Raw genomic sequence first — 11,933 nt, 5'->3', positions numbered from 1 at the left:
GCCTTCCCTAAGAGTTAGCCATTCTCATTAGGTGCCCTGGCACAAAGCCTGTTGTAGCCTGATGTCAGTTCTGTGTGGCCCGGGTACCAACAGCGGTGGGAGACGAGGCTGGGGAGCGACCAGAGCATGGAGATAAGGCTGCTGGACCAAGGGCAGTAGGGGGTTATTAAAGGGTTTGAAGCAGAAGAGGGGGTGCTGGCCAATTTGTGTTTTAGGAAGATCCTTCTAAAGGATGGTGGAAAATGGAGGTGGGGGGAGCTGTGTAAGTATTGGGAGACTGAGAGGCAGTCCTGGGCTAGCTGACACAGGTGAAGAGGACTGAATTAAGACAGTAAGATGGGACTGGAGAGAACAGACCAGCATTGGGTCAGAGCTTTTCAAATGGGCCAAATTCAAGTAGGAATTACCTGAGGTGCTTGTTAAATATGCAGATTTCAGGCCCACCCAGAGCCACTGAAAAATCCTTGAGAAGCCTGGAAAATGTCTTAAAAGAGCTGATACCATCAGAAGTGCCAAACCTCTGTGTCGGTCTGTGTCATCATCCGGTGACCCCCTTTTTATGTGTAGATTCCTGTCACTCCTCTCCCGCGGTGATTCGGAGGCTCTGATGGCAGGCGTTCAGGAAGGACCCTATTATGAGGAACAGTTAGAGCATCACTGTCCTCAGGAGTCCTCACATCTCATGATTTGTTAGCTGACGAGATGTGGAGGGAGATAGAAGGCTAGAATGACTCCAGATGCCAAGCTCTGGACAAGTTTGGTATAGACTGAAGAGTTCGCTGTGCCTGAGTGACAGCTAGTTTATCCCTTTGTACAGATGGAGAAATTGAGGCCCAGATCCGGTTTGCCCGAGGTCACACAGCCAGTATGTGGTAAGAGGCAAGGCTAGAATTGAGATCCTGTTTTTAAACATTTATTCATTTGAGAGAGACAGAGCGCACAGGGAGAGGGAGAGAAGCAAACTCCTCTAAGCATGGAGCCTGACACAGGGCTCAATCTCAGACCCTGAGCCAAAATCAAGAGTTGGATGCTTAATCACTGAGCTACCCAGGCACCCCCAGATTTTTCTTTAAGATTTTATTTATTTGGGGCACCTGGGTGGCTCAGTCGGCTCAGGTCAGGATCCCAGCATCCTGGGATCAAGTCCCAGTCTGGCTCCTTGCTCAGCAGGAAGCCTGCTTCTCCCTCTCCCTGTGCCTGCCGCTTCCCCTGCTTGTGTGCACTCTGTCAAAAAAAAAAAAAAAAAAACTTATTGGGGCGCCTGGGTGGCTCAGTCGTTAAGCATCTACCTTCGGCTCGGGTCATGATCCCGGGGTCCTGGGATCAAGCCCCACATTGGGCTCCCTGCTCAGCCAGGAGCCTGCTTCTCCCTCTCCCCCTGCTTGTGTTCCCTCTCTCACTGTGTCTCTGTCAAATAAATAAAATCTTTTAAAAAAATTATTTATTTGAGGGGCACCTGGGTGGCTCAGCTGGTTAAGCATCTACCTTTAGTTCAAGTCATGATCCCAAGGTCCTGGGATTGAGCCCCGCATCAGGCTCCCTGCTCAGTGGGGAGCCTGCTTCTCCCTCTCCTACACCCCTGCTTGTGCTTTCTCTCGTTCGCTCTCCCTCTGTCAAATAAATAAAATCTTAAAAAAAAAAAAAAAAAAAAAAGAGGGAGAAGCAGACTCCCCGCTGAGTGAGGAGCCCTGATGCTGGGCTCGCTCCCAGGACCCTGAGATCATGACCTGAGCTGAAGTCAGATGCTTAACCAACTGAGCCACCCAGGCGTCCCTAGAATTCAGATTTTTTTAATGGTTACTTTTTAAATAGCACCTAGTTATGAGAATTGGGACAATTCTCCATTGTCTGGAAAGCTGGTACTTGGTTTGGAAGCTGGGGATGGGGCAGTGGAGAAGAGGAAAGGAGACAGGGCCTCTGTAACTGACCCCCTGGGGGAATAGCAGAACAGATGTCAGGGCAGAGGGGGATGAAGCAGTAGGCTCCCGCTTGTCCTGACACAGCTTCTGTATCCCCCACTGGATGGTTCTGCCTTGTTTCCCCCTCCCCCACCCCCGACTGTGCTGGGGGATAGGAGAGCTGATGGGTTGCAGGCTTCACTTACCTTGGCGAGGCCCAGGTGTGTGCCTGTGAGCACTGGAGAGGGAGACCCAGATGAGAGCCCCGAGTGTGCCTTAGGATGACTCTCACGTGAGGTTAGTGCTCCTGGGAGGCCTCGGCCGTCTCACGTGTAAGTACACGAGGGGGAGCCCCAGGTGCCTCACTAGCATGTGGGAGGCCCAGGAACGTCAGCTCAGAGTGCCTGCGTGTCACCTGTGTGTGCTTCAGGGTGAGGGAGACCTAGGGGTGTTACTATTGTGTGCCTAAGGCTGAGTAAACGGTGTGTGTCTGAGAGACGCTTATGTGCCCTCTGCGTGTGCATGGGAGCTTCAAGTGACAGAAATATGAGCTCCAGAGGTGAATTACAGTCATCTTACAAGGAGAAGGGGACGAGCCTGTTTACCACAGTACTCGAGTTTCAGACCGATCTTACCAGTATGTACCTGAGCAGGGCTGTTCCCCGTGTCTACGTGAGGATGACCCTCAGGTATGTTACTAATAGACGCTGGAGAGGAATCCCGTGTATCAGGTGACTAAGATGGGTCCCAGGTGAGACGTGGAGAGCGACGGGTACCTGAGGGCGAGTGAAGCTCAAGTGCTCTTTCCAGTAGGGCCGTTGTGAGCCCAGCTCCCCCACCAGGCTTCTGCCTCCAAGGTGAGGCCCTCCAAGCTGGCGCACCCCAGGCTGACCACCCGGCCTTGCTCTGTTCCCACAGGGCCCAGCGCTCGCCACCGCCCCCGGGCCCAGAGGCCATGGCCTGCCTCCATGAGACCCGCACGCCCTCCCCTTCCTTCGGGGGTTTCGTGTCCACCCTAAGCGAGGCGTCGATGCGCAAGCTCGACCCGGACACTTCCGACTGCACCCCGGAGAAGGACCTGACGCCTACCCAGTGTGTACTTCGAGATGTGGTGCCGCTCAGTGGGCAGGGTGGGGGCGGCCCCAGCCCCTCCCCAGGTGGAGAGCCGCCCCCTGAGCCTTTTGCCAATAGTGTCCTGCAGCTGCACGAGCAGGATGCGGGGGGCCCCGGGGGAGCCACGGGGTCGCCTGAGAGCCGCGCGTCCCGCGCCCGAGCCGACGAGGTGCGGCTGCAGTGTCAGAGCGGCAGCGGCTTCCTGGAGGGGCTCTTCGGCTGCCTGCGCCCCGTCTGGACCATGATCGGCAAAGCCTACTCCACAGAGCACAAGCAGCAGCAGGAAGGTAGGCCGAGCCCTCGTCTCCCCGACATCTGTCGGACAGCCCCATCTCATCACCCGAGGACCCTGTCCCCCTAGAGCGCAGCCGTGGCCCCTCCTCCGTCCATGAGCCCTGGACTTCCCTGCTCCGTAGGGCGCCCGCTCATTTCCTCACCTGTTCCCTCAGACCTCGCCTTCTTGGCCTCTTGTGGCTCATTTCCGGCCTCGGCCGCCGAGTCCTATCAGCCAGCCCAGTGCTCTCCCCGTGCCTGACCATCCTGAGAGGCTGCGCGTGGCTCTCTCTGAGCCTTGTGGCACTGCGTCTCCTGTTCACAGACCTTTGGGAGGTCCCCTTTGAGGAGATCCTGGACCTGCAGTGGGTGGGCTCAGGGGCCCAGGGCGCCGTCTTCCTGGGGCGCTTCCACGGGGAGGAGGTGGCTGTGAAGAAGGTACGGGACCTGAAGGAGACGGACATCAAGCACCTGCGGAAGCTGAAGCACCCCAACATCATCACCTTCAAGTAAGGTCCAGGGCAGGGGCTGGAGCTGGGGCTGTGGGCAGGGAGCTGCTTGGGCGGCAGGGGTCAGGCCCCCCGCCTTCCCTAAAGGCGATGCCCAAAGGGGCTGGGTGGGAACGGGGGTTCCAAGTGTGAATCAGGGGCACGCGAGGCTGGCCCAGGCCCTGACGCCACTGTTTGGCCCCCAGGGGCGTGTGCACCCAGGCTCCCTGCTACTGCATCCTCATGGAGTTCTGCGCCCAGGGCCAGCTGTATGAGGTACTGCGGGCTGGCCGCCCTGTCACCCCCTCATTGCTGGTTGACTGGTCCATGGGCATCGCCGGTGGCATGAACTACCTGCACCTGCACAAGATTATCCATAGAGACCTCAAGTCCCCCAAGTGAGTAAGCCAGCAAGCACAGAGAAGCTGATGTGCATGGTCTCCTGCAGGTGACCTCACCTGTCAGTGTAGCCGTCTCCCTGCTTCCAGACCCTGTCCTAAGTCCATGTGGCCATCTCAAAAACCCCTCCCAAATGACAGTCCTATTTCGGGAGGGCTGTGGCAAGCCCCCGGCCTCTGGGTGTCCCAAATGACTTAAAAGAGAAAGTTAGAGTTGCTGCAGCTAGATGAGGTGTGGAGGGGCCTGGCCCCCAGCTGACTACAATCTTTACCAGCATGCTAATCACGTACGACGATGTGGTGAAGATCTCCGATTTTGGCACTTCCAAGGAGCTGAGTGACAAGAGCACCAAGATGTCCTTTGCAGGGACGGTAGCCTGGATGGCCCCTGAAGTGATCCGCAACGAGCCCGTGTCCGAGAAGGTCGACATCTGGTGAGGGCCAGGTTGAGGACAGAGACGGGCAGGTGGCCAACCCCAGGGAAGGAGGGGGCTTCCAGGGCCTCTGGAGGGAGCCCCTCCCAAGGGATGTCCCCTCTCATCCCCAGGTCCTTTGGTGTGGTGCTATGGGAACTGCTGACTGGTGAGATCCCCTACAAAGACGTAGACTCCTCAGCCATCATCTGGGGTGTGGGAAGCAACAGTCTCCATCTGCCTGTGCCCTCCAGCTGCCCAGACGGCTTCAAAATCCTGCTTCGCCAGTGTTGGTAAGGATGGCCTGGCAAAGCTGGAAAGCCAGGGCTGGTTTCTGGCGGTTAGACGGCACCTAGGACCCAGGCCTCCAGGCCCAGAATCCTGAACAGGGCAAGAGGGACAGAACTCCCTCGTATGATTGAGACAAAACTCTGTGCAGCCTTGGGCAAGTGCCATCCTCCCTGAGCCCGTTTCCTGGTATGTAAAAGGGGGACACCAGTCCCAGCTAGCCAGAGCAGCCGGGGTGCACCTGTGAAGGGCCGGCACAGCCCCCGAGCATGGCGGCTGGAGCCTCGAGTTGGCTGCCTTAGAACACAGGAAGGAGGGTCCTCGAGCCTTGCTTGGAACCTAGACTTGAGGGGAGGTTGACTAGATTTCTAATCTTTGGTTAACCATTTCCCAAAGTGTGTTTCTTTGAATGGAGTTACTCAGAAAAAGGTGTCTGGAAAATAGGATTAAATAGGTCTCCCTACTGCAGGCTTCGATGTACTAACAGATAGTAAAGCTAGTGGACAAGGGGCTTCGGTTACAGAGCACATTCCAGGATGCTGTTCTGCAGGGCCCACTTTGGGAAAGGATGCTCTAGTTCCTTTCTGGTCGTCCCTAAAATTTCCGTTTCCCCCAAACTCCATGCCCTCCAGGAACAGCAAACCAAGAAATCGTCCGTCATTCCGCCAGATCCTGCTGCACCTGGACATCGCCTCAGCTGACGTCCTCTCCACGCCCCAGGAGACTTACTTTAAGTCCCAGGTGTGCTGTGGGCGGGCAAAGGCATACCCCAACTCCCCCGTCTGCAGAGAGGACGAGGCCCTCTGAGGGGAGGTGGGGAGGGGCGGACAGAGTGGTAGGTTCACTCTTAAGGGCCGAGACCCCGTCCTGACCAGTCCCGTGCCTGCTCCTACTTGGCTCCCTGTCTGCAGCTCAAGGGAGGTCCCTCACCCCTGTCTCTTCACCCCCTAGGCAGAGTGGCGTGAAGAGGTAAAGCTGCACTTTGAAAAAATTAAGTCAGAAGGGACCTGTCTGCACCGCCTAGAAGAGGAGCTGGTGATGCGGAGGAGGGAGGAGCTCAGGTGTGGGCCTGTGTCTGGGAAGGGGATTTCGTCAACAGCAGGGACCGTGGACCAGTTCCCAGAGACTGGGACCAATTACGGCACCAGGTGATGCTAGCTCACCTCAAAGAGACCCTTCTGCCTGTTTCAGACACGCCTTGGACATCAGGGAGCACTATGAACGGAAGCTGGAGAGAGCCAACAACTTGTACATGGAACTTAATGCCCTCATGTTGCAGCTGGAGCTCAAGGAGCGGGAGCTGCTCAGGTAATCGTATGCGCCCTGTGCACCAAATCTTGTGTTCATGGAGCTGTGACACAGAGAACCTACTGAGCCTGGGTCCCCCTTTCTGTCTGATCACATGCCCAATTGAGGTTATGTTGTCTTTAGGAGAGAACAAGCTTTAGAGCGGAGATGCCCAGGTCTGCTTAAGTCACACCCTTCCCGAGGCCTCCTGCATGGGAACACGATGGAGAAGCTCATCAAGAAGAGGAATGTTCCACAGAAACTGTCACCCCACAGTAAAAGGTGGGACCAGAGTTTAGAAGTGTTGAGGTTTAAGAATGGCAGGGGGAGTGCTAGAAGCAGGGATGGAGAGCAAGGATGCCCAGAAGACTGAGCTGGGGGGGGGGCGGGGGGGGAAGGACTTTGTACTACCCGAGGTTAGGGAGGGCTTTCAGGTTGGTAACTTTGCTCATCTCAGACTTGTACTTTCCCTCCGCTACCAGGCCAGATATCCTCAAGACTGAATCTTTGCTACCTAAACTTGATGCTGCCCTGAGCGGGGTGGGGCTTCCCGGGTGTCCTAAGGGCCCCCCCTCACCAGGACGGAGTCGTCGTGGCAAGACTCGTCACCGCAAGGCCAGCGCCAAGGGCAGCTGTGGAGACCTGCCTGGGCTTCGTGCAGCTTTGCCACCCCATGAACCTGGGGGACTAGGAAGCCCAGGGGGGCTAGGAGGGGGACCCTCAGCCTGGGAGGCCTGCCCTCCGGCCCTGCGTGGGCTCCACCATGACCTCCTGCTCCGAAAAATGTCTTCATCATCCCCGGATCTGCTGTCAGCAGCACTGGGAGCCCGGGGCCGCGGGGCCACAGGGGGAGCTGGGGATCCTGGCTCACCGCCTCCAGCCCGGGGAGACACCCCGCCAAGTGAGGGCTCAGCACCTGGCTCCACCAGCCCAGATTCACCTGGGGGAGCCAAAGGGGAGCCACCTCCACCAGCAGGGCCTGGTGACATTGTGGGGCTGCTGGGAACTGGAAGGGAAGGGACGGCGGGACGGGGAGGAAGCCGGGCTGGGTCCCAGCACTTGACCCCAGCCGCGCTGCTGTACAGGGCTGCCGTCACCCGGAGCCAGGTAAAGTACGGGGCGGTGCCTAAGCTCTTGCCCTTTCCTCCTCTCCCTGGGGCCCTCGTCCATAACCCATCTCCTGTATCAGGTCTTCATCTGAAGCCATTCCCTACTTACCCCTGGACTATGTTCCCTTCTCTTGGGCCCTTGCTGACCTCTTTCCACTTTTGACCACAGTCCACTCCTCTCTCCTGCAGAAACGTGGCATCTCATCAGAGGAAGAGGAAGGAGAGGTGGACAGTGAGGTAGAGCTGCCCTCAAGCCAGAGGTGAGTGACAGCACGGGAGGGGATGACAGTGTTTTGCTTTGGGGGCTGCGGTGTGCCAACTGTGACCCCGGCCTCTCCAACACACAGGTGGCCTCAAGGCCTGAACATGCGCCAGTCACTGTCCACCTTCAGCTCAGAGAATCCATCTGATGGGGAGGAGGGCACGGCCAGTGAGCCCTCCCCCAGTGGCACACCTGAAGTTGGCAGTACCAACACTGACGAGCGGCCAGATGAGCGGTCTGATGACATGTGTTCCCAGGGCTCAGAAATCCCACTGGACCCACCTGCATCAGAGGTGGTTCCTGGCCCCGAACCCAGCTCCCAACCCATCCCACACCAGGACCTACCCAGAGGGGAGCAGGTGAGTCAGAGACAACTAGATACTTTAAGGAGCAGATGCTTAGTTATTTAGGACCTAACGGATAGATGAAGACACCAGAAAGACAGGTATTTAGCCTCCAAGTCACTCAGTATGTGAGCCCAGTTCCTCCCGTACCAAGGAGCAAATATCCACAGGGCAGACTTTGAGAGGCCCAAGGTATAGAGCATATAGTATGGTTCGTAGGTTAGCAGTGTTGCTTGTACGATAGCTCTAAATCCCAGCCAGGACAAATCCTGACACCGGGAACCTGGTGCCTTGGCATTTCATGGCCTCAGCCACTGAAATCCGAAGACCGTGAAATCAGCGAGCTGCTGGCTATTACAAAGACCTCAGTGAAGGATCCTGAAGGAATCCATCCGTAACGCCAAGAGCTACCGAGCCTCACCTCACTGCACTTCTACTCTTCTTCACAGGGCCCTCCCAATAACGAGGACTCAGACTGTGACAGCACTGAACTGGACAACTCCAACAGTGGTGAAGCCTTGCAGCCTCCAGCCTCCCTCCCTCCATGAAAGCCACTCTTACTCCTGTACATAGAGAAATTATTTATATAAATAATATATAAGCGCCACATAATCAACAGAGAAAGATGGGGCTGTCCCAGCCTTAAGTCAGGCTCAAGGGAGTCTGACCCCTGACCAATTCACCTGATAAATTCTAGGGCTACCGGCAGCTGTGGAAATGGACAAGTATTACCCTAGAGCTGTGGGTACGGGCAAACTGGCCCCTTCCTGCTTCACCCCATTATGTTCAGCGAGCGGTAAGGCAATAGAAAAGCCAGACTTGCCTCTTATGTTCCTCTATACTCTTTTCCCCCTAACCCTGGGGAGGAGGAAAGGGAGCCACTTAGACTGCACTTTTTTGTTTTCCGTTTACTCTGTTTACACATTTTGCACTTGGGAGGAGGGAGGCGAAGGCTGGGTCCTCCCCTCTGAGGTTTCTCAGGTGGCGATGTAACTAATTTCTTTGTCCCTCCATTTCTCTGCCCAAGCCCTGGCTTAGGGCCTAGGGGGAGCTTAGGAGATTGTGAAAGCATGTGATGGCTCAGGCTGAAGAAAGGGGATGATGTTTTAAGTCCCTGCTTTTATCCTGGCGCCTGACTGGGGTGGGGACTGTCATATTGTAACCCCTGTGAAAAAATCTTAAAATATAACCACTCCATGCAGGCCCAGCTGTTGAGGGTTTTCTTGGCGAATGTATGGGGTAGTACACATGGTCAAAGTAGGAGCCTTGGGCTCCAGACATTATCTGAGGACTCCGGACAAGTTCTTCCCTCCTTTTATGTTTTTCCCCACTAAATGAACATCGCTTAAAGTTCCAACCTTCTAAAATGATCTGCATAAATGGTAACAGGTACATCTTTCTGGAAGGACTTTAGTAGGAAAACAGAAAATGTCAAAACACACATTCTTCTTATGGAGAGAACTGTAAATGAACAGTTATTCCAAACAAGAGACTGGTTTTCAGCTTGGCCAAGGATGGGTCAGACATGCCCGGCAACGCATCCAACTGCTTCCACAGTATGCACGTGCATCCCTCCCCAGGCCCTGCCCACCCAGTGGAGGTGCTATCTTAGTCTTTGCAGACCAGTCCTAGGAAAATGAGGTAAACGTGACCCCCGCACTTTCGGACAAAGGGCACACAGCTAGCTTGCGACAGCTATTTGGTTACTCTGCAAGGCAGGATAAAGGGAAAATTAGTTCAAGGACTACAAAAAAAAAGATGGAGTGGTAAAACAGAAGGTAACATCTTAATGGAATAAAGGCTTATATTCAAAACCCAAGCAGGGTCCTTGTCCTTTGAGGCATAAAAGGTGCAAAAAGAACAGCAAGACAACAGGAATAAAACCCACATGAATCACTGTGGCATCCAGTTTCTATTCACAAAGAAAAAGCTCCAGTCCATCTTTTAATTTTTTTGAAAAATTCCTGACATTACAGAACTAAACTGAAATGTATTAATATTCCACTCTTACATTTCCATGACAAACAGAAAAAAAATTCATGAGCCAAAAAAAAAGGGGGGGGGAGAAGCTTATAAAACTAAATATGGATCTCAGCATTAACAGCTGAACAGAGAAAGGAATTAAAACGCTTTAATTAAAAAATCACGAGTGGATGATAAAGTGTGTAGAAACTGAAAATTTACAAACTATTTAAAACCTGGAATCGCTGACTGTTCAGAAACTACACAGATGGATCATGGGTGGTGGTGAACAGCAGAAAGGGATTATGGATGAATCTGCATTGTTCTAGCTGCTCCCCATGCCACCCGTCTCCGAGGAAAGCCTGTAACACAAAAAATAAACAAGAACTCAAAGTTAGTTTTCTGAATGCCCAGCTGTACCTCACCTCCGAAACTTTCAATGTCAAGGGGGGCATTTTAAGATTTCTTGGATTAACTGGTGCCATGATCTCATAACCCCTGTAACCCAAGCTTTCTGAGGAAAATTATCCCAGAACTGAAGGAAACAGACTCTGGTTAACAACAGTGGGTGTTCCTCTAATTTGTGGGAGATGTTAAATGCTTTCCAAAAGTATGCCACACACTAAAACCTCCTCTTACAGGATCCTACTACACAGAAGTACCTTTTCTTTACTGTTAAGCTTATTTTAGCTCCTCCCAAGCTACTGAGAGAAAGCAGTTTAGGAACCCTTTATCTGAAAGTAGCCTCATGAAGCTAATGTTGAGACAGAGCAACAAAGGCTTCAGCTCTGGGGTTCTCTAGCATCATGAAGGCTATTCCTATTCAGAGATAATAGTTTTTAAACGCTAGGGGATGTTAAAAAGGGAACAGCAGGTATAGTAAGTATAGTCAAGAATTACACCCAACCTATCGTCTTCAGACTTCAAAAGCAGAAGCCGCATGTTTCAACAATTCCCTGGTTCCTTCCAGAAGCTCCCAAACCTTGGAATCCTTAAGCTAACTCTCCATTCAAACATACCCAGCCAGCTACAATGCCTTTCTGTCTCAAATGTATCATTTGAGGTCCTGGAACCCAAGTCTGAACTCTGAAGGAAAATTATTTAGGTATTTATAGCCTGCTTCACTGAGTATTACATACCCAGCAAATCTTAGCTCCCGCTTTGAATAGAACTAAATGTGTAAGACTCCGTTTCAATTCATAAATTTATTTCATTAGGATTTCCAACTGACTGGCATAACCTATTTGTGGTATCTAGTCAAGAGAAAATGAATGGTACTTTGCAATCTCTATGCCTTCCACAACAATGCAAAGCCGGAGGGGCGGAGAAGACAACACCCAAGAACCAGGAAATAGGTCCTTCAACTACAAACTGTATTTCAGTCTGAAATGGTATTTCTACCTCAACATAAAGGGGAATATAGTTAGTTCTTTTAAAGGGGGCAGATTCTTGCCAATCTCAAAATAGGATGACCTAGGGCAATATAAGCAGTAAGCCGAACCTAAGAGTTTAGTGGGGAGTGAAGGTTCAGGAAGGAGCTGCTGTAAACAGTTTAGATGTAGGACCTACCTAAAGAAAATTAAGTTCATGCAAGAAGGTGATGGCACTCTGGCAACAAAAAGAGCTCAAAAAGAACTATCCAGAATTTATATACAGCCTAAACAGTGATTGAGGCACGGGGTGGAGAGAGGGCAAGAAGGGAAAACCCAACCGAAGTATCATGCTAAGGACTCTATAATAGGACATGAGGGACCCAAAAAATTTTTAAAAATTTAACACCAAGTTGTGGTGGCAGCTGCATCTTAAACATCTGCCTCCTTCCCTGCACTCCTCCGTTAGGGAGTACTCATTAGGTAAAGATTCCTTCTAATCAAGAACTAGATAAAATAAAACCTGGTCTCGGGCGCCTGGGTGGCTCAGTTGGTTAAGCGACTGCCTTCGGCTCAGGTCATGATCCTGGAGTCCCTGGATCGAGTCCCGCATCGGGCTCTCTGCTCGGCAGGGAGCCTGCTTCTCCCTCTGACCCTCCCCCCTCTCATGTGCTCTCTGTCTCTCTCATTCTCTCTGTCTCAAATAAATAAATAAAATCTTTAAAAAA

The 11,933-nt window shown here is 52.9% G+C and overlaps 2 protein-coding genes across 39 annotated transcripts in view; one reads left to right on the top strand and one right to left on the bottom strand.

Moving 5' to 3' along the window:
• MAP3K12 (mitogen-activated protein kinase kinase kinase 12) overlaps window positions 1–9,080 on the top strand; it is a 15,649-nt gene extending 6,569 nt beyond the window's left edge. For 5 of the 7 annotated variants that reach the window (XM_006728685.3, XM_031019723.2, XM_081821773.1 and 2 more), the window contains 13 exons: window positions 2,817–3,298; window positions 3,610–3,793; window positions 3,979–4,170; window positions 4,446–4,604; window positions 4,718–4,876; window positions 5,504–5,612; window positions 5,823–5,932; window positions 6,063–6,179; window positions 6,303–6,440; window positions 6,641–7,265; window positions 7,457–7,527; window positions 7,615–7,888; window positions 8,323–9,080. In XM_006728685.3, coding sequence (XP_006728748.1) covers window positions 2,854–3,298; window positions 3,610–3,793; window positions 3,979–4,170; window positions 4,446–4,604; window positions 4,718–4,876; window positions 5,504–5,612; window positions 5,823–5,932; window positions 6,063–6,179; window positions 6,303–6,440; window positions 6,641–7,265; window positions 7,457–7,527; window positions 7,615–7,888; window positions 8,323–8,421 — 2,682 coding nt within the window. In that variant the 5' untranslated portion in view covers window positions 2,817–2,853 and the 3' untranslated portion in view covers window positions 8,422–9,080. Of the gene's footprint in view, window positions 1–6; window positions 873–2,816; window positions 3,299–3,609; window positions 3,794–3,978; window positions 4,171–4,445; window positions 4,605–4,717; window positions 4,877–5,503; window positions 5,613–5,822; window positions 5,933–6,062; window positions 6,180–6,302; window positions 6,441–6,640; window positions 7,266–7,456; window positions 7,528–7,614; window positions 7,889–8,322 lie in introns of those variants that run through there. The other 2 variants (XM_081821775.1, XM_081821772.1) reach the window with 2 other exon arrangements.
• Window positions 9,081–9,751: 671 nt separating this feature from the next.
• Window positions 9,752–11,933, bottom strand: part of PCBP2 (poly(rC) binding protein 2) — a 22,537-nt gene continuing 20,355 nt past the window's right edge. For all 32 annotated transcript variants that reach the window (XM_081821790.1, XM_081821789.1, XM_081821797.1 and 29 more), the window contains one exon: window positions 9,752–10,197. In XM_081821790.1, the coding sequence (XP_081677916.1) occupies window positions 10,161–10,197 (37 nt within the window). In that variant the 3' untranslated portion in view covers window positions 9,752–10,160. The remainder of the gene's footprint in view (window positions 10,198–11,933) is intronic.

Source organism: Leptonychotes weddellii, chromosome 5 (assembly GCF_054177405.1).
Source record: "Leptonychotes weddellii isolate Sample4059 chromosome 5, ASM5417740v2, whole genome shotgun sequence".
Lineage (NCBI taxonomy): Eukaryota > Metazoa > Chordata > Mammalia > Carnivora > Phocidae > Leptonychotes > Leptonychotes weddellii.
The sequence above is the reverse complement of the archived record's forward strand: the minus strand, read 5'-3'. Positions and strand labels throughout refer to the sequence as shown.